General features: G+C 37.3%; 1 protein-coding gene across 1 annotated transcript in view; it reads left to right on the forward strand.

Annotated features, from left to right (window-relative positions):
- syne1a (spectrin repeat containing, nuclear envelope 1a) overlaps nt 1–23290 on the forward strand; it is a 248224-nt gene that overhangs the window by 15644 nt on the left and 209290 nt on the right. The window contains exons 3-11 of the mRNA XM_079830658.1: nt 5452–5547; nt 5945–6028; nt 11074–11094; nt 11889–11981; nt 12616–12794; nt 12946–13142; nt 15980–16083; nt 17749–17787; nt 18819–18926. Of these exons, the coding sequence (XP_079686784.1) occupies nt 5452–5547; nt 5945–6028; nt 11074–11094; nt 11889–11981; nt 12616–12794; nt 12946–13142; nt 15980–16083; nt 17749–17787; nt 18819–18926 (921 nt within the window). The remainder of the gene's footprint in view (nt 1–5451; nt 5548–5944; nt 6029–11073; nt 11095–11888; nt 11982–12615; nt 12795–12945; nt 13143–15979; nt 16084–17748; nt 17788–18818; nt 18927–23290) is intronic.

Here is a 23290-nt window from a genome sequence, read left to right on the forward strand (position 1 = left end):
TTTTTAAAATGTAAGTCCCCACCCCCTCTACATCTCTCTCTCTCTCACACACACACACACACACACACACACACACACACACACACACACACACACACACACACACACACACACACACACACACACACACACACACACACACACACACACACACACACACACACACACACACACACACACACACACACACACACACACACACACACACACTTTCACTGTTTCATATTAATCTCCTCATGAATGACTTTGGCACCCGGCTGCTTTTCCACTCTAAATCCCAGTCATGTGACTGCTGTCTTAAGAGCAATCCTTGATGTGTGGTTGGGTTCTGGTGGAGCTGCGGCTGGATTAGTGGAGGGGCTTCATCAGGTCAGACAGTCTGTGTCGTCTCCAGAATCAGCACTTTACTCAGGCTTTACTCAGGCTTTACTTGCTTCACTCTCCTTGCTCAGGCTTTACTCACTACTCACTTTACTCAGGCTTTACTCACTACTCACTTTACTCAGGCTTTACTCACTACTCACTTTACTCAGGCTTTACTCACTTTACTCAGGCTTTACTCACTACTCACTTTACTCAGGCTTTACTCACTTTACTCAGGCTTTACTCACTTTACTCAGGCTTTACTCAGGCTTTACTTGCTTCACTCTCCTTGCTCAGGCTTTACTCACTACTCACTTTACTCAGGCTTTACTCACTACTCACTTTACTCAGGCTTTACTCACTACTCACTTTACTCAGGCTTTACTCACTATTCACTTTACTCAGGCTTTACTCACTATTCACTTTACTCAGGCTTTACTCACTACTCACTTTACTCAGGCTTTACTCACTTTACTCAGGCTTTACTCACTTTACTCAGGCTTTACTCACTTTACTCAGGCTTTACTCACTACTCACTTTACTCAGGCTTTACTCACTTTACTCAGGCTTTACTCACTTTACTCAGGCTTTACTCAGGCTTTACTTGCTTCACTCTCCTTGCTCAGGCTTTACTCACTACTCACTTTACTCAGGCTTTACTCACTACTCACTTTACTCAGGCTTTACTCACTACTCACTTTACTCAGGCTTTACTCACTATTCACTTTACTCAGGCTTTACTCACTATTCACTTTACTCAGGCTTTACTCACTACTCACTTTACTCAGGCTTTACTCACTTTACTCAGGCTTTACTCACTACTCACTTTACTCAGGCTTTACTCACTACTCACTTTACTCAGGCTTTACTCACTACTCACTTTACTCAGGCTTTACTCACTATTCACTTTACTCAGGCTTTACTCACTATTCACTTTACTCAGGCTTTACTCACTACTCACTTTACTCAGGCTTTACTCACTTTACTCAGGCTTTACTCACTACTCACTTTACTCAGGCTTTACTCACTACTCACTTTACTCAGGCTTTACTCACTACTCACTTTACTCAGGCTTTACTCACTACTCACTTTACTCAGGCTTTACTCACTACTCACTTTACTCAGGCTTTACTCACTTTACTCAGGCTTTACTCACTTTATTCAGGCTTTACTCACTACTCCCTTTACTCAGGCTTTACTCACTTTACTCAGGCTTTACTCACTACTCACTTTACTCAGGCTTTACTCAGGCTTTACTTGCTTCACTCTCCTTGCTCAGGCTTTACTCACTACTCACTTTACTCAGGCTTTACTCACTTTACTCAGGCTTTACTCACTACTCACTTTACTCAGGCTTTACTCACTACTCACTTTACTCAGGCTTTACTCACTTTACTCAGGCTTTACTCACTTTACTCAGGCTTTACTCAGGCTTTACTTGCTTCACTCTCCTTGCTCAGGCTTTACTCACTACTCACTTTACTCAGGCTTTACTCACTACTCACTTTACTCAGGCTTTACTCACTACTCACTTTACTCAGGCTTTACTCACTACTCACTTTACTCAGGCTTTACTCACTATTCACTTTACTCAGGCTTTACTCACTACTCACTTTACTCAGGCTTTACTCACTTTACTCAGGCTTTACTCACTACTCACTTTACTCAGGCTTTACTCACTACTCACTTTACTCAGGCTTTACTCACTACTCACTTTACTCAGGCTTTACTCACTACTCACTTTACTCAGGCTTTACTCACTTTACTCAGGCTTTACTCTCTTTACTCAGGCTTTACTCACTACTCACTTTACTCAGGCTTTACTCACTTTACTCAGGCTTTACTCACTACTCACTTTACTCAGGCTTTACTCACTTCACTCAGGCTTTACTCGCTTTACTCACTTCACTCACTTTACTCACTTCACTCACTTTACTCAGGCTTTACTCACTTCACTCTCTATTCTCAGGCTTTACTCAGGCTTTACTCACTTCACGCACTTTACTCAGGCTTTACTCACTTCACTCACTTTACTCTCTTTTCTCAGACTTTACTCAGGCTTTACTCACTTCACTCACTTTACTCACTTCTCACTTTACTCAGGCTTTACTCACTACTCACTTTATTCACTTTAGTCAGGCTTTACTCACTTCACTCAGGCTTTACTCACTTCACTCAGGCTTTACTCACTTCACTCACTTTACTCAGGCTTTACTCACTTCACTCAGGCTTTAGATTAGATTAGATTAGATTAGATTAGATTAGATTAGATTAGATTAGATTAGATTCATAAATGTACATTTATGAAAAGCACTTTATGTAAAACTGCTTTGAAACAATGTGTATTGTGAAAAGCGCTATACAAATAAATGTGAATTTAATTGAATTGAACTCTCCTTACTCAGGCTTTACTCACTACTCACTTTACTCAGACAGCACTAAACTACACTTGTTTAATCTATAAAGCTTTTCAATCAAACTCGTGTCATGACTATGTTCCATCCATCCATCGTTCGTTTGTTCCATCTATCAATCTATCTATCATTCTATCTACCATTTTATCTATCTATCGTTCTATTGTTCTATCAACTGTTCTACTGTTCTATCATTCTATCTACCGTTCTACTGTTCTGTCTACCGTGCTATCGTTCTATCTATCATTCTATTGTTCTATCTACTGTTTTATCTATTGTTCTATCGTTCTGTCTATCTATCTTTCTATCTATCGTTCTATTGTTCTATCTATTGTTCTATCTTTCTATCTATCGTTCTATTGTTCTGTCTACTGTTCTATCGTTCTATCTATAATTCTATTGTTCTATCTACCGTTTTAACTATAGTTCTATCGTTCTGTCTATCTATCGTTCTATCGATCATTCTATGGTTCTAACTAACGTTCTATTGTCCTATATATATATCATTCTATTGTTCTATCTATCGTTCTATTGTTTTATTGTTCTATCTTTCTATCTATCTATCGTTCTATTGTTCTGTCTACTGTTCTATCTATCATTCTATTGTTCTGTCTACCGTTTTAACTATAGTTCTATCGTTCTGTCTATCTATCATTCTATTGTTCTATCTACGGTTCTATCGTCCTATATATCATTCTATTGTTCTATCTAATGTTCTATCTTTCTATCTATCGTTATATTTTTCTGTCTACTGTTCTATCGTTCTATCTATCATTCTATTGTTCTATCTACCGTTTTAACTATAGTTCTATCGTTCTGTCTATCTATCGTTCTATCGATCATTCTATTGTTCTATCTACCGTTCTATCATCCTATATATCATTCTATTGTTCTATCTATCATTCTATCGTTCTATCTATCGTTCTATTGTTCTATCTTTTCCTGTATTGTTCTGTCTATCTATCGTTCTATCAATCATTCTATTGTTCTATCTACCCTTCTATCATCCTATATATCATTCTATTGTTCTATCTATCGTTCTATTGTTCTATCTATCATTCTATTGTTCTATCTGCCGTTTTAACTATAGTTCTATCGTTCTGTATTTCTATCGTTCTATCAATCATTCTATTGTTCTATCTACCGTTCTATCATCCTACATATCATTCTATTGTTCTATCTATCATTCTATCGTTCTGTCTATCGTTCTATTGTTCTATCTATCGTTCTATTGTTCTATCTTTCTATCTATCGTTCTATTGTTCTGTCTACTGTTCTATCATTCTATCGATCATTCTATTCTATCTACCGTTCTATCGTCCTATATATCATTCTATTGTTCTATCTATCGTTCTATTGTTCTATCTATCGTTCTATTGTTCTATCTTTCTATCTATCGTTCTATTGTTCTGTCTACTGTTCTATCGTTCTATCTATCATTCTATTGTTCTATCTACCGTTTTAACTATAGTTCTATCGTTCTGTCTATCTATCGTTCTATCGATCATTATATTGTTCTATCTACCGTTCTATCATCCTATATATCATTATATTGTTCTATCTATCATTCTATCGTTCTATCTATCGTTCTATTGTTCTATCTTTCTATCTATCGTTCTATTGTTCTGTCTACTGTTCTATCGTTCTATCTATCATTCTATTGTTCTATCTACCGTTTTAACTATAGTTCTATCGTTCTGTCTATCAATCATTCTATTGTTCTATCTACCGTTCTATCATCCTATATATCATTCTATTGTTCTATCTATCGTTCTATTGTTCTATCTTTCTATCTATCGTTCTATTGTTCTGTCTACTGTTCTATCGTTCTATATATCATTCTATTGTTCTATCTACCGTTTTAACTATAGTTCTATCGTTCTGTCTATCTATCGTTTTATCGATCATTCTATTGTTCTATCTACCGTTCTATCGTCCTATATATCATTTTATAGTTCTATCTATCGTTCTATTGTTCTATCTATCGTTCTATCTTTCTAACTATTGTTCTATTGTTCTGTCTACTGTTCTATCTATCAATCTATTGTTCTATCTACCGTTTTAACTATAGTTCTATCGTTCTGTCTATCTATCGTTCTATCAATCATTCTATTGTTCTATCTGCCGTTCTATCATCCTATATATCATTCTATTGTTCTATCTATCGTTCTATCTATCATTCTATTGTTCTGTCTACTGTTCTATCGTTCTATCAATCATTCTATTGTTCTATCTACCGTTTTAACTATAGTTCTATCGTTCTGTCTATCTATCATTCTATCGATCATTCTATTGTTCTATCTACCGTTCTATCCTATATATCATTCTATTGTTCTATCTATCATTATATCGTTCTATCTATCATTCTATTGTTCTATCTATATCGTTCTATCTATCATTCTATTGTTCTATCTATCATTATATTGTTCTATCTATCATTCTATTGTTCTATACCGTTTTATCTATTGTTCTATCTATCATTATATTGTTCTATCTATCATTCTATTGTTCTATACCGTTTTATCTATTGTTCTATCTATCATTATATCGTTCTATCTATCATTCTATTGTTCTATACCGTTTTATCTATTGTTCTATCGTTCTATCTATTGTTCAGTATATGGTTCTCTCAGTGCTTGTTATTCATCAGTGTATTGTTTTCCTCCTCATGCAGTGTAATCCTCCTCTGGTGGTCTCAGATCTCTTTGAAGATGTTAAAGATGGAGTGATGTTGTTGGCTCTTCTTGAAGTCCTGTCTGGCCACAAGCTGGTAAGCTAAAAACAAACGACTCAAACACCGTCATTAGATTTACATTTCTGCAATATAGAGCCAACATTGTTTTAACGTTGTGAGTGACATACAGAAAACATGATAATACGAGTCCTATTGCCATCACTGCACATTATTAGCACTCACACGTGAATACACACATTCTCAGTAAACGATCCCTTAAGACTGGCTAGTGATGCCTCAGGTCTTTGCACTGGGGTAACAATCGATTTTGTCTTTCTCTCTGTATTATATATAACTCATGCTCATCTGCTTTCTTGCTGTCTCTTTCTGCTTTCTCTTCTGTTTGTTTTCATCTCTTTCTCCCCCATTCCTTGCTGGGTATTTACATTTTCCTCTGTCTATCACCGTTTTCCTTTTGTCTGCTGTCTGGCAGCCGTGCGAGCAGGGCCGCAAGCTGAGGAGGATCCACTGGGTTGCTAACGTGGGAAGAGCGCTCAAGTTTCTGGAGGGCAGGAGGGTAAGGCAGTCCATTCCCAGAGTGCTTTGCTCAGGTGTACAGCTCCAGGTCATAACCACTCAGTCTGACCCGCACAACCCTTTCCCCGCTCTGATTCTTTCCCCGCTCTCTCGCTTTACAGCCCTGACTCACGAGAGACAAAGAGAAGGAAAACCTAGTTCTCATTTCATGTTTAATTCTTACTCGAAACGACAAGAAATTATATGTTTCATTCAAGTCACCTACAAATGAAGGATTTATGGATTAATTAGAACATGCTAGATGGCTCAGCATAGATTTATGAGCTGATTTTGACACCTCAGACTTCAGAGGTTTAGCCATCTTATAAATCTGTCTCTGCCGCACATGTGGCAATGAGCTTTCCTCACGGAGTCTCTCTTTCTGTCTGCGGTTGCCAAAGCTGAACAAATGGACTAATTAGGGGTTAAATGATGTACAGTCAGCTATGCATTTTTGAAAAAGACATAATGGGCCCTATCTTGCACCCAGCGCAATTGACTTTGTACACCGACGCATGTGTCATTCCTATTTTGCACCCGCGCAAAGCGCGCTTTTCCCTCCACAGAAGCACGTCGCTAAACTAGTGAATGAACTTGCGCTCCCTGGGCGGTTCAGCGCTAAAAAGGAGGCGTGTTCCGGCGCAAACAATCCCTGGTGCTATTTTGCGGTTCCATTAAACAATTGCGCCACTGACCAGAAAAAACCTAGTCTAAAGTCAGTGGCGCGTTGCGCGTTGTTCATTATGCTATTTTAAGGGCGCATGCTTGACCATAATGTATAGCGTGCACAACGCGCATACACTTTGCTCATGTAACCTACACAGATGCAACAGTTATTTTTGCAAATCATAAATTGTTACACTAAAAAAATATTAACACATGAGATGACGGAAATCATTTTGGTGTGCCACGAAGATGTGAAAAAATAGGCATAAATCTAGCTTACAAATGATTCAGGCTAATTGTAATAATTAAGGATAAGACCTGTTTGCCCAATAGTGGCAAGACATATATGTATATAAGGACATCTGACAAATTGGTTTGTCCGTCAAGAACCAGGAAAAAAAAATCGACTGAAAAACTGAAAAAACTGAACGACTGAAAAAAAAAAAAGACTGTGAAATCACCTTTACCATAATGTACAACATTACAACTTCACTTCTCTGTCTTTCACTGCTCTTACAAGCACATCAGTCTCCTCGGCTGTGAACCGCTCCTGGCGTGCGCCTGGTAAATACGCCATAATAATAGCAATCCATAATGGAACTTGCGCACCTGCTTTTAAAGGGAATGTTGGATGACGCTCGGATTGGTTTATTCACGTTACGCCCAAACCACACCTATGAATAATGAAGCTACTTCAGACCAACCCATTTTAGATTTGCGCCGGGCGCAAGAGCCATTTATCCCGCCGGGAAAATAGCAACAGCGCCGAGACCCGCCCACAAAGTTACTTGCGCTTCACGCTTTGACACTAGCGTTTCAGATCGTTAAAATAGGCCCAATAACATAGAAATAATCGGCCTACTGTATTTTAAAAAGCATAGACATGTATGTATATATAAACATAGATATACATTTAGGTTCATATACACTACCATTCAAAATCATATTTTTAACGCTTTGGGCCTCTTCAGTCAAAAATGACCAAAACATTTTTTTTTGCTTCTTATGAATGGGATGACACTTGGGGAATTTTGTCGCCATAGCTATGACATGATTCGGATATGTCTCACTTGGCTCCTTCACGGTCAAAAATGACTGATAGAGGAAATGAGTGTGAAATATAAAAAATACGAAAACTTTGGTGGCACAAAATACAAATCAGCCAGAAAAAAGTGCAAAACAATGAAGGGGTGACACTAAAATATCAAGAGTGCAAAATAGACACACACCCCCAACTAGCTTGACTATAACATGGAGCAAGTTTTTGCAAATGAAATTTAATCAATAATTCAGCCACAATGCAGTAAAAAAACGAACAGCAAGACATACACACAACCAGGGGTGGACTGGGGCAAAAAAGTGGCCCTGGACTTTCTGGCTCAAAGCGGCCCATCACACCCGGTCTGCAACAACACCTCACCATAAACCCACCAGCTCATTATACACAGGGCAATTTTAAACACAGAAGCTATTTATACAAAAATATGAATTATATTAATTGTTTTATTGAAATGCTTATCATACTGAATGACTGGCATAGCTACTTCTTCAGGTTATAATTTGTCTCTCCTGGTGCACATGGCAAATAGTATATTTTTTTTAAATACAAATTTTGATTTCTCTTTTCCATACACTGTGGTTTAATATCATTAAGTTCAATACCTATCATAAAATCAGACCATATACAATGCTATGGTTTAGAAGACTTAGGATGTAGTGCAGAATGTGGACTGTTTTAGGGTCCCTTTCTAGTGGTTATAGTATCTTGATATCTGTAATGTTATGGAATAGAGCTCAAATAGTGGAAAAGAGTTTACAAATTATATAAAAAATACAGCATATTAAAATGATTTCTGAAGGATCATGTGACACTTACTGAAGTAATGATGCTGAAAAGTCAGCTTTTACAGAAATAAATTTAATTTTAATTTTACAATACATTCTCATAGAAAACAACTAGGCCTATTGGAAATTGTATTCATATTTCTTATTATATGTGGTTTTACTGTATTTTTGATCAAATAAATGCAGCCTTCTTCTTTCAAAAACATTTTTAAAAGTCTTAATTATTTCAAACTTTTGATTACCTTTTGAGTGTAAAATAATGCATGTGAACTAACTAGCAAATTATATATTTATTTTCATATATGACACTTTCCATTGGCTGCTTGAATATGAAAGTTGCCAGTTTTAGCATGATGTATGTGTAGGCTAAGCCTACGTTTTAGAAATATATTTTGAGTATTATGAATAATTTGAAAATGATTGTGAAATTACTGAAGAAAGCCTGGAAACAGAAAGACAAACATTATTCCCTCTGATATGAATTAACTGGTGTGACTGTAACAATATGGCCAAATTGAGCCAAAAGACTCAAATAAGAGGTTGAAATCAGACCCAGACTGTTCATTTTTGTTAAATTTTTATAGAATTTGAATGTTATGTGTAACAAAATGTCCTCCTCTGTGTTCAGGTTTGTAAGATGCATGTAAAAACTGACACTTAAAATCAACATTTCAATCAAAATAAATCTAAACCATGACAAAAAGTAGTCTTTGAGAATGTCCAAGTATAAAAACACTAGCGAATTTATAAGTCACACATATATATATATGTGTGAATTTAGTAGTTACACCGTGGCATTACATACGTTTTTCTTTTTTTACTCCCACCAGACAGCACTAATCTACCTACAAAAAATTTGATTTTAACTGCCATGTCTCTATTTTAACATGTAATATTGCTTTAATTAAAAAATATATATATTTTAGAAAACAAATTGTATATTATTTTCAATGGGGAAAATAGCTAATGAAAATTGTATAAATATTGCATAGTATCATGAAACCCCCTCAAAATTCTAAATAATAATCAAAAATATTATTGAACAAAAATATATTACATTGGTTTTCCTGGACAAAAGGTTATATTTCAAGGCTTTTGTCACTTTTGACTGTGAAGGAGCCATGTGTGACCTCTAAACGAAGAGGACCAGAGAGTTTTAAAGAATTTAATACTTTTATTCAGCAATGACAGTAAAGACATTTATAATGTTGCTAAAGATTTATATTTCAAATAAATGCTGTTTTTTTCCTTATTCTATTAATCAAAGAATCCTAAAAATATATATCATGGACATGGTTTCCACACAAAAATATTAAACCTGTTTTCAACATTGATAATAATAAGAAATGTTACTTGAGCACCAAATGATCAGCTGGAGACTGGAGTAATGATGCTGAAAATTCTGCTTTACCACAGCAAAACATATTCAAATAGAAAACAGTTACTTTAAATTGTAATAATATTTCATAATTGTTCTGTATTTTTATTTACCTCCCCCGAATCTTGGAAAAGTAGTGTATCCAGTTTAGTGGTCATTATAAGAGTATTTGACCGCTCAATGCCGTGATTGATCAATCAAGAGAGAGAGAGAGAGCAGTTCCAGAGAGCTGTGGAAATAAAGGAAGAGTTTTACTGTCCTTGTCTATTATCACATAGTAAAACCATAGTGATTTAGAGAAATGGCGCCCATTTCCCCCCTGTATAAACAGGATATTTTTTTCATATCTCTCTGGGGAGAAGGACGCAGATATTTAATTTACTGTGTAGCTGTGCTTCAGACTTTCATTATCCGGCTGTCAGTGAATGAAGCTGAGCTCAGCCTCCCACTCCTGAGGTGGTCTGTCTGTCTGTCTGTCTGTCTGATCTCTCAAGGAGATGAGGATTCATTTCCTAAGCTACAGTCTTTCACCATCTTATCTGTCTCTGTCATCCCTCTCTCATCTCTCTCTATTCCCTGTGGAGCACAGTGGGAGAAACCAGAGTAGAGAACTGTCGAACTGTACTTTTACATCCAATCTGGGACACCATGTTTTAAGTAAATGGATGTTTTTTTGCTTTAAGAAAGTGGATGTTATGATTGTGAGTTGCGTGTGTGAATTTGTCATTCGACTTGTATGTGTGGCGGGTTCTTAATGTATCTGCCTTGGTGTGTGTATAACCAGCCTGATCTCATGAAAATGCATATCTGTAGCACGAATTGTAATTATCATGCGATTTATACACCAAAAAACATAACCCACACCACTAAACCTACCCAATGGGGTGACAATGCGTATCATATGCACGTAAAAAATTAAATTTGGCATATAAATCACACGATAAATACTATATATATTCGCATTTCATGAGAACGTGTTGGTATAACAATGGGTGCAATGCCCAGTTTGTTTGTGGCTGAAGGGTTTTGGGTTACCTCAGAGCTGGGGTCCTTATCACATGTCCTTCAGTTGATGCCACTCTTTTGTTAACAGCATGTAATGACCTCTATTCTTCTTCTTTTCTGTCTGTCTTCCTTTTGTTTTGTCACCGTTTCAGTCGGCCTACAGAGGATCTCCGGTGAGTGTGACCTTTCCTGCGACTGTCTACAATGCATATGATTGACACTATCCCTTTTTGAATCAGGATCTCTCCAAATGTAACAACAACTGACTCTCATGAAAGTGATAATACAGGGAATCCTAAATCTTTCCCGAAAATAAAAGTGTCTGAGCTGCTCTCTTCCATGCAATGAAAGTGGATATATATAAACCTGAAATACAAATCAGAGCAATAGAAGCAACTAAAACAGTCAAGGGCAACAATATGCAAGTGCTGTAAAAAGTCTCAGTTAATCTAGCACAGAACTATTTTTTTTTCTGGGTTGGCTGAGACCACAAAGAGTTCTGTCTTTTGCAAGGTTGAATAGCAGGTGATGTTCCTTCATCCAGGCAGGCAGCGATACGAACACCAACTGTAGGATCATCTGGTTGAAATGAGAAGTAGAGTTGAGTGTCGTCGGCATAGCAGTGATAGGAAAAGCCAACATGTAGATGGAGAAGAGGAGTGGTCCAAGCACTGAGCCCTGGGGAACTCCAGTAGCTGGATGATGTGACTTAGACACTTCACCTCTCCATGACACCCTGAAGGAGCTACCTGAATATAAATTAAAGTTAAACATACATATTTCAAACAAAGCATATGGTACAATAGCTAAACATCTTGGTCACTATTCACTTTTAATGTATGGAAACATTAAACTAGAAGAATTAAAGATTTATTGTTTTGTGTGTAAGTGTTAGTGTAAGTGATTTGCTTTTGGATGAACTATGTATCTAAATATAATAGTTTGAGTATTTTGTCTTGTTTAACAGATTAAGCTCGTTAACATCAACACAACAGATGTGGTGGATGGCAGACCTTCTATTGTGCTAGGGCTGATATGGACCATCATCTTATATTTCCAGGTAAAAAAAGAAGAGGAAATATTTCATCCTTCCCTCGCATCCACAAATCCTTCCCTTGTGGGTCAAAATGATCCAAAGCCCTACAATTATACTTTTTTTTGTCCAGAAAGCTTATATCATTTCACTTTTATAATAATTGTTCTATTTTTTAATGCAATTTTTATAATTTTTTATTATTATTTACCTTTAAATTACTAGATTTGATCAATAAATAATATAAATAAAGCACATACTTTCAACTTAAATTCAAAATAACTCTAATACATGCAATAACCAGCTCAAAATATCTCACATTAGGTCAATTTGGAAAAAAATTTAATAAAATGTGATATTTCATGACTCTTGCCACAAAATTGTGAGAATTGTTGAGGCTTTTCTATGGATACTGAAGCATTCCATTCATTCAAGGATTTGTTATTTTTTATTACACCCACATAAACTCCAATTTTTGTATGTATTCATGGTTCAAGTGCGACAAAAGTCCTGAGGTCTTGGACCGCTCAGATGAACACTCAATTTTAAAAAAATGACCCGAGGGAAGGATGAATAATTCAAAGTTTCTAAAATTGCACAAAATCCTAGAGTAGCTAAAAATAGTAACATTTTCCAAATTCCTCTCCATCTTCTTGTTCAGATAGAGGAGTTGACCAGTCATCTACCAGCCCTACAACCTCAATCTAGCAGCAACTCGTCAGTGGAAAGCTCCAACAGCACTGAGACCAGCAGCCCGCCCGTCAAACGCAAGCCCCGCCTTTCTTTCCAGGGCGGGGCCAAGAGAGCCCTGCTCAAATGGGTCCAGACCACTGCAACAAAGTAAGAACCGCATTGTTGATAAGTGCCTGTGCAAGGCCTTGAATGAATGCATTGTTCTTTGCTCTCGTAATCCAGTTTCCCTAAGTAAAGCATATGACTGCATTCTTCCATGGTTTCCACATAATGTACACACTCACGCATGTGTTTACAGGAGATTGGGTCTCGATGTGAAGGATTTTGGGCCCAGCTGGCGCACTGGGGTGGCTTTTCATGCTGTCATCTTTTCTTTGCGACCCCATCTGGTTAACATGGAACAAGTTTGGAGGAGACCTAACAGGGATAACCTAGAAAAGGCCTTCTCATTGGCTGAGAGAGAACTGGGCATCCCACGAATACTTGACCCTGAAGGTGATACCGATCCTATAGAAAAATAGAAATGACAATTTCTATACTTTAGAAGACAATATATAGTGTTGCGAGTTTGCAGATTTTGGTCGCTTGAGAAGTATCCAATCCAATTCATGACAAGAGATTTGATGCAGATTTAGTTTTTATGTAAATCCTTCTTAGCTGGTATGTGTATGTGTTTTTTGGACTGTGTACATTCAAATTGTGTTGCACGAGGCTCTACGCGCAATAATGCTTAAATTGTAATTAGCAGCACGCCACTCACACAGGATGTGATTGATGAATTTTTAATGGAGGGGTTAAGTCTTAGACCTCCTAGACGCCATCTGAGCTTCCTCGTGCTTCCTAACATGAGTCTGACAAATGAAGTTTGACATTTAAACGATTAGTGGCCCATTAGCCATGGTAAAGCTGACTGAACAAATAGTAAACGGTGAGTCAAGGGACATCGTCAACCATGGATCTTTTGTAACGGGAACTATCAGTGAAGTCAGACAAGGATTTTTTTGGGGTGAAAAAAGGTTTAGCGTCAAAATGTTTACCGATATAGCTGATGGAAATGCCCGATATCGACGCAAATGATTGATAAATGTCGACACAATCTTTTTCCAACTTTAGTGCATAAATTATAGGTCGATACTTCAAATGTCGCAAAAAACTAATTTGGAAACACTTTTTGTCGAGAAAAAGGGCTTTAACGCAAATAAATGTGGTGTCACATGACAGAATTAGCCATGTTCGTGGCATTGCTCCAATTAAAGCACCCTTTCTCCACCCTTTGTGCTATTATATATATATATATATATATATATATATATATATATATATATATATATATATATATATATATATATATATATATATATATATACACATACATACATACATATATATATATATATATACATACATACATACATGCATATATATATATATATATATATATATATATATATATATATATATATATATATATATATATATATATATATATATATATATATACACATACATACATACATATACATACATACATACATACATACATACATGTGTATATATATACATATATATATATATTTTAGAGTGTATAAATTTGGAATAGGCAGTTGTTGCGCCCATTTTATAAATAATCTAATAAAAGTCAGAAAAATAATAGAACTGTACCAGTTTATGAATATTGCTTGATGATCAAGTCTAAATAGTCTTTATAACAAAGTACAAAAAAAATTAAATAAAAATGTTCTATATATATTTTTGGCTATATATTTTTGGCTACAGGACAAATGAGCTGCCCTGTGTCCAAACCCAAACCCATGGGCTTCGTCACATAAAGGCAGTTACAGTACGTCCCGGCAGACTTCACCGTGATCTGATTTCCTAATATTTCCTAATTTAGTAATAGGCTTATTATTCATGAAAATAGTAAGCAGTAAACTGGCGAAATTCAATTGTCGCATGACTCTCTGCATTTTACAAAAATTTGAAATGCGAAAGATACAATATAATTTGCGATATTCGCAAAATGATCTATGGAACAACGCGAAGGCAGCAATTAATTTTTTTTTTAGCAATACAACAAAACTTATGCAACAATCCATTTTTTAGGGATGATGTCATAACGCACTCCATTTTATCGGAAAAAGCTAAGACTTTATATATAGGAAGACGGCTACTTATGAATGGGACAATGTGCAACGCCCAATATGGCGAATAAACCCCGCCTTCTAAATGAAAGTGCCAATCGTTGATTAGTAAAGTCATTGCGTAACTGCAATTGCCGTTAGAAGCTCCGGTTGCTATAGAGAAGCACGTTTAGGATTACGCATGCGCATTAGCTTGGTCCAGGCTGAAATGTATTTATTTTTGGTCATGATTCGAGCGTTTATCAACAAGATTTGATTTTTTTCCCCATTTAAAGAGATAGGAGCTGCACTTGCATGCCTGAGAGGTGTTTCAAAGATGGCCGCCGAGTGAAATGACTTGTTTTAAATGGACTTTGGTAAAACGCATATTCACTTTAACGCATGTTCACTTTGTCGATAACAAAACAGCACAAAAAGTGGATGGAAAATTGGCTAGTGTCGACTTTATATGCTTTTTAGATATTGCACCTTGAATAAGGTTGTTAAGATTGAATCACAGTTTCCACAAAAATATTAAGCAGCACAGCTCTTTTCAACATTGATAATAATAAGATATGTTTTTTGAGCAGCAAATGCGCAAATGAGAATAATTTATAAAGGTTCATAATTTAGCTTTGCCATCTCAGGTATGAATTACATTTAAAAATAGAAAAGTGTATGGAAAGCGTTAATATATACAGTATATACAGACAGTAAATCCATACAATTAGATATTCAAAGAATGATTCATACTGTGTCTGGAAAAGTATTTAAAACCAAAGAATCGTTTCTTGTATTTGACAAACCAGTGTACTAGCATTATATAAAAAAGTTGCAATTACTGGTGGAGATGATTTTCAAAATACCCAAAAGAACATATTGTGCATATGATCTTTGAAATATTAGTAGGTAATTTCGTGGTGTGTTAAGCTAAATGATAATGCATGGATGCACAAAAAACAGGAGACAGGAGGTAAAGCTAGAAGTAAATGACTGTGACTGAAAAAAATCAATTAAATCAAATTTGCCACAAAACAATGAACCACAATGAGTGTGTAAAAATTCTAACAAAAGAAGATGGCAAACCTTCTTTCGGCAAAGAAAGGGAGCATTTGAATAGAGCTAGTTATTATGGGCCAAATCTGAACACAGGGTTTCATTGCAGAGCAGCTTGTAAAATGGCTGTAAATGTAAATCTGTAATGTGATTTAGATGTGGATGTGGATAAGCCAGATGAGAAGTCCATCATGACGTATGTGGCACAGTTCCTGAAGTACCACCCAGATCGCCAAGAAATTGGGCGGCAACAAGAAGAGGTACAGTACTATAATATTTCTCATCTAACAATCAAAGTTCAGCTCTCCATTCACTGTATGTCTCATGGTCAGATGCCTATGCTCTTTACTTTGTTTCTTAAAGGATCAGTTGTGGTCAGAATTATTGGCATCCCTGGTAAATATGATCAAAGGCGGCTGTGAAAATAAATCTGCATTGTTTATCATTTTGATCTTTAATCCAAAACATTTGCAAAATTCTAACCTTTCATTGAAGTAAAACAATTGAAAATCTCATTATGAAATAAATGTTTTTCTCTAGTTCACGTTGGCCACAATTATTGGCAACCCTAAAAATTCTTATCTCTGAAGTATATTCCCATTCAAATTTATGTGTGACTAGGAGTATGAAATTGTCCAGCCATGACTGATATGAGTATAAATATGAGGAAACACAAAGGCCAAATTCCCTTAATCATCATCACAATGAGTAAAACCACAGAATATAGTTCTGATGTGCAGCAAAAGATTGTTGAGCTTCACAAAATAGAAAGTGTGTGTAAGAAAAGAGCTAAAGCATTGAAAATCCCCATTTCCACCATCAGGGCAATAATTAAGAAGTTCAATCAACTAAAGATGTCATGAATCTGCCTGGAAGAGGACGTGTGTGTATATCGTCCTAATGCACGAGAGGAGGAGAGTTTGAGTGGACAAAGACTCTCCAAGATCACAGCTGGAGAAGTGCAGAGATTAGTTGAGTCTTGGCTCAGAAAGACTAAAAAATGTATCAAACAGCTCCAACATCACCACATGTTGTTTGGGAGGGTTTGAAGAAAAATCCTCCTGGCTCATCCAGAAACAAACTCCAGCATATTCAGTGTCAGACACGACTGGAGCTTCAGACGGGACCTGGTTCTGTGGTCAGATCAAACTAAAAAAAGAGTTTTTTGGCACAAACACACGAGATGGCTTTGGTGCAAACAGGGATAAAAGTCCCCCATGCCCTCGGTTAAATACACCGCTGGATCTTTAATGTTGTGGGTCTGTTTTTTTGCTGGAGGTCCTGGACATCTTGTTCAGATTCATGGCATCATGGATTCTAGCAAATACCAACAGATCAAAAATCAAAACCTGACGCTTCTGCTAGAAATCTGATAATGGGCCGTGATTGGATCTTCCATCAGGACAATGATCCAAAACAAACATCAAAAATGTGTGACTGAGCACAAAATGAAGCCGTCCCAGTTCCTGAGCTGAACCCTATAGAGAATGAGTGATGAGCTGAAGAGAAGAGCTGGAATCTGAAGGATCTGGAGAGATTCTGGATGAAGGAATGGGCTCTGATCTCCAAACTCATCAGGCGTTACAGAAGAAGACTCAGAGCTGGTCTCTTGGGGAAAGGATGTTGAAAAAAGTATTTAATAAAAGGGTGCTAATAATTATGGCGAACGTGAGTTTCATACCACGTTCAATTGTTTTTCTTCAATGAAAGGTTAGCATTTTGTGAAGTTTTGGATGAACGATCAAAAGGATGAACAATTCAGGTTTATTTTCATCGCCGATTTTGCTCAAATTTACCAAGGGTGCCAATATTATTGTGGAGTCATGTCTCTCTACTTACCATTTTCTTACACTATATCTCTCTCTTTATACTCCACCCTCTGTTTCGTCCACTAACGTCTTCATGCATTCCTTTTCTGTCTCAAGTTTTATCTTGCTCCTCGAGCCATTGAGGAAATGTTAGAGGTACGTTTGCTCGTATAAAACACACCATGCCTGCTTTGACTGCTCCACCACTATTTCCACCTGCTGCTGCTGCTCTGCCATGTAGTTTGAGATCCTTTTATGCCTTCCTTTTCATCATGAGCGGTGTGGATCAGCTTTAATAATCCAGGGCATTGTACGGCTTTAATATGTCCCGTATAATTTTACTCCCTTCACTATTACATTTGCATTACAACTGGAACTTTGGGTGGCATTAACATGACAATAACAACCTTTGGCTTTATTTTATTTTTGTGCGTTGATACCGATAGCCTGATGATTAGCCTTTAAAGTTTAATAATGGTTCATATTCAAGGTGAAGCGGTGAATTAATCCTGTCACCACCTGGGCCTTTTGTAGAAACCATCATGTTTCAGAGTCACTGTAATTCGAACCATTCGTGGTCCTTTGTTATACATTTAAGCTAAGACAATTTTAGGTTTTAATATTCCAGGGCATTGCGTGCCTGTGACAGTATTGGTTTCTGGGAGGTGGGGAGGAGATCATGCGGCAGACGTTGGCAAGGTCATGATATAATCATTTTGATGACCCAAAGGCATTGCCTCATGGAGGATGCCAAAATGTAAGATGAGCGCCGGAAGAATAGGCTTAATTTCATTAGAATTAGCTGAACACTGCTCTCACTTTCTCGCTCTTGTTCCTAATTCATAATAGGGAGGGTAAATGTGTGTAAAATGATTAGTATCTCCCCCGCAGAGCTGATTTCTTGCTCCCCCGTGGAGAGGTTTGGGGCAGATCCGCACAATGTCGGAGAAGAACTCTGCAAACAGCAGGAACACAAAGGCTGCGTTGGATTTATAAACGTGGCATTAGTGATGCATGTTTGAACAGCAAAATTGTATTGGGTCGGGGGTTTAAAGTGCATTAAATTACTTTAGGTAAGGAAATGATGAGCGTAGAGCTCCCCGAGGGCCTTGAGTCTTTGCAAATGTTTGCCTTTTGTCTTGTTTCTACAATCCTAACTAACTCAGCGCTCTTTTTTTTCCTCTCAGAGGGAGCAGCGTAAAACTCTGAGGGAGCTGAAAGCGTGGGCAGATCAGTTGGAGAGAGACTGTGCTCAAGCCCAGAGGGACGGAGGAAGTCTTGGTGTGCAGTACCAGGTGAGCTCAGGGTCTCACTCACAACGTGAGGTGTCAAAATTGGATACCTGAGTAAAACTTGAGGAATCTAAAGCCACGTTTCCACCCCAGGAGCTGGGGACTTTGGGGGGGTACTTGGTGTGTTTCGACCGTAGACTGTAAAAAAAGATGGATGACACCCCTTCACTATCTTCTATTGTAGAAAAGTGAAGCCGTCAATGTCCGAATATAGCGGAAACAACTTATGTCGGTGTGAAATAAAGTTATTGAAATGTAGAAATTAAAACTAAAGCTCTGATCTCCTACCGAAAATCCCCAAAAAAGTTGTTCGTGCCTCAGTTTCCACTTTAAAGGGTTAGTTCACCCACAAATGAAAATTCTGTCATTAATTACTTACCCTCATGTCGTTGGACACCCGTTAGACCTCCGTTCATCTTCAGACACAAATGAAGATATTTTAGTTGAAATCTGATGGCTCTGAAAGGGCTCCATTGGCACAATGGCACTTTACACTCTCAAGACCCTTAAAAGGCACTAAAGACGTCGTTACAAAGTCCATCTCACTACAGTGGTTCTACAATAACTTTATGAATCGGCGAGAATAGTTTTTGTGCGCAAAAAAACCCTAAATAACGACTTACATAGTGATGACGATTTCAAAACACGGCCTCATGAAGCTTCGAAGCGTTATGAATCAGTGAGTCGAATCAGCGGTTTGAATCGCCAAATTTCAGCAGTTTGGCGGTTTGACACGCGATCCGAATCATTATTCGACTCACTGATTCATAACGCTTCAAAGCTTCATGATGCCGTGTTTTGAAATCGTCATCACTATATAAGTCGTTATTTAGGGTTTTTTTGCGCACAAAAACTATTCTCGCCGATTCATAAAGTTATTGTAGAACCACTGTAGTGAGATGGACTTTGTAACGACGTCTTTAGTACCTTTTAAGGGTCTTGAGAGTGTAAAGTGCCATTGAGCCAATGGAGGCCTTTCAGAGCCATCAGATTTACACTAAAATATCTTCATTTGTGTTCCGAAGACGAACGGAGGTCTTACGGGTGTCGAACGACATGAGGGGAAGTAATTAATGACAGAATTTTCATTTTTGGGTGAACTAACCCTTTAAGAGAAGCCGTCAATCACAGCTGTCAATCATGACGTCACACCCCCGTTTTTATAGCATCAAATAACTAACTACAACCAAACTTATTTAAAAAACGAAAACTTGAACCAACATCAGCGTGATAAAACCTGCCTAAAATTTTTTTTTGAAGTGTAATTTGATTGTTTAGTTTGTTTCGCGTCCCATTAGAATACATGGAGAGGGAGGAGTTTATGACCTATACTGGGACCAGCCACCTGGGGGCGATCAAGACGCTTTGGCTTCACTTTTCAGGATGTGTGTGGCACACTTGGTTTCGACCGCAGGGACCAGGGTCTATGGCTGTGTTCGAAATCGCCCCCTATACCCTCATTCACTATTCCCTACATTGGTCCACTGATATAGGCCACTTGAGGGAGTGAATGAAAATGAGTGAGTAATCTCGGGCACTAAGTGCGCCGGAAAGGCTTCCGTTTTTGCCGTTTGTGCTGGCTGATTATTTGAAACGTAGCAAACCGGCAGCTCCAGTAATAACTAGCATGTATAAACCTTAATCAAACAATAGAATAATCAATTAAAAAAGAATGTATACCTGTATGCATGATATTGCGATAAAGTGCGGTTTGGAAAGATGGATGGATGATTGATTCAGCTGTGGGCACTATTTGAGGGAACAGCCATTTAGTGGTGTCCGAAACCCTAGTGGACGTTGTTATTAAGTGCACTCATTCAATCCCACAATGCACCGCAATAACGAGTTTACAACCGATGTATGCTCGACGGCTAGAGAATACCCATAATGCACTGTGAGAGTCGCGCCGTGCATTGAATGAATTCCCGCGTTTCGCCAGGAGATGGCATCGACCCACACACTTTTTAAGACCAATGATTTTTGACCCACTCACTTTTATCGTCTCTAATTGAGCACATGTCTGTTTACATACCCTGATAAACCCTGATAAACACTGATTAAACGCGTTAGAAGCTTTATTTTCAATTTTCTAATATTTTCATTTTCATTGAAAATAAATGCCTTTCCGATCTGATATGTGATGGGAAAGCGAGTTCGGCAAAAGCCGGACTCGAACCTCTGCTTGATTTGCGTCAAAACTTGACACCATACGTCTTACTCTTACACTATTGTTGCTGCGAAAGATTTTGAGTTTTCCGTAGTTTTGTCTGCCTCAACCAGACGTTTAGTAAAAAAGCTGATATACATCTACTGTACACCCGTTATTGCGGTGCATTGTGGGATTGAATGAGTGCACTCAAAAACGTCCACTATGGTTTCGGACTCCACTACAAATGGATCTTCACTCAAATAGTGCCCTATTTAAGGGTATAAGGGGCGATTTCGAACACAGCCTAAATGAAGTTCAGAGTAAAAATGTCCCCCTCAGAAAGTCCCTGCTCGCGAGGTAGTACTTTTTCAAAGTTCAGGAACTTCGGGGGTGGGCCTTGGCTGCTGAACATGCTGATTGGTTGACAGATCATTTCAACCAGCCTTTTTAAAAGTCTGTTGCGGTGCGTGAAGTAAGAGTTGTTTGCTATTCCAATCAACAATGGAGTTTAAAAAATACAACCGATGGACCGACGATGAGCTTCAGGCTTTATTAAGCTTATATGAGGAGGACGAAATCCAGCGGGAACTGGACTAACGTCCCCGGACTGATTTGCCTAATCTTCATAGTACTTTGTAGAATTATAAGAAAATCAGAAGTTTGAAATAAATGATAAACTCTAAAGACTCCAACTTTACTCTTGTTCAGGTTTGATTGTAATCATAATGTAACATCATTGGGAAAAAAAATTCAGTGCAAAAAAATGCTAAACTTTGACAAAATTAATTAATTTTAATTGTTTTAATTGTGATTTCATAACATTTAGATATGAATCCAACTGAAAAATACGTGTGAAAAGATTTTTTTTTTTTAAACTGTATTTTCCAAAAGATGGGCAAAAATCTTAAACTAAGCCATGTCAAATTATCCATGTTATCCCCACGAATGAAAGTTAGAAATTTGGGTCTTTTATAAAGTGAATTTTACATAAACTGATTTTGTGTGAAAATTCATGAAAAAATATATTTTTTAATTTATTTATATACATTTAAAAATGATTATAAATACTCCCAAAACTGCACAGATGTTGAGTAAAAACATTAATAAAATTAAATTTGTTCTAAAAAAAACCTATTGTTTTGTTACAAAATTACATTTTGTTGCCTGGGGTCTGTGGAGACCCCAAAGACCCTGAGTGTAATTCCCAAATGAAGACCGTACAACTATTTGCAAATAATATTTGTATTGCATTCAAAAATATGTACTTTTATTTGTATGCCTAAAATGGCGAAAACGTGAAACGTTTCTTTCCCTTCCCACTCAGTTAGGAATGACATGAATCACATAAATGCATATTTTCAATTCAAAACGGCGATATTTGAGACAGAAAGTTGAGTAGTTTGGATCACTGGATGTTACTGTCAGTCGCAAAACAGGTCACACGTATTAAATGTTTGGCTTACCTCACTTTCTTTCAACATTAAACTGACGCTTCTCGCTGGAATTCACGCTCTGTTCTGTAAACTCCGCCTACTTTGATTTGATTGGCCATCTCGATCATTTCGACATTGATGAACGCTGGGCAGACCAGACACTAAAAATATAACTTTTAAACCTTTTTGTCATCCTAACAACAACATGTCAATGTCTAGGGTGGTTATGGCCCTGTGTGACTGAAGACTGGAGTAATGATGCTGAAAATTCAGCTTTAAAATCACAGGAATAAATTACATTTGAAAATATATTCATATAGAAAGCAGTTATTTTACATTTGAATAATATTTCACAATATTACTGCTGTGTTTCTGATCAACTCATCATTATTCTGTGTAAGAAAAATGAAAAATTGTGAAAAATATAGTAGATCCCAGACAAAACACCCCCACATACGCACACAGACCACGCTAATATACATTAGAGCTGAGCTTTCATAATCATGGGCACTACACACCAGTGAAGCGACGTCTGTGGCGCCCACGGATATGATCCATATTCAGAAGAGTCGGAGCTCTAGCAGGGACCGCATGGGTGGAGAGAAAGTGGAAAATTGGAGCCCATTATTGCATGAATACATGCATGTGCAATTTGGCTGTTTAAATTCTTTTTCAGCTTTTGGCATGTGTCTCTTTCTCTCTTTCTCTTGCTTTGTCATTTTTTGGACAGGTTGTGTTATCTTGCTGGCAATGTATTAGCATTACATTGGGCATCGTTTGAATAT

The sequence above is a fragment of the Gobio gobio genome (genome assembly GCF_949357685.1).
Source record: "Gobio gobio genome assembly, chromosome: 12".
In the NCBI taxonomy this organism is placed as follows: domain Eukaryota; kingdom Metazoa; phylum Chordata; class Actinopteri; order Cypriniformes; family Gobionidae; genus Gobio; species Gobio gobio.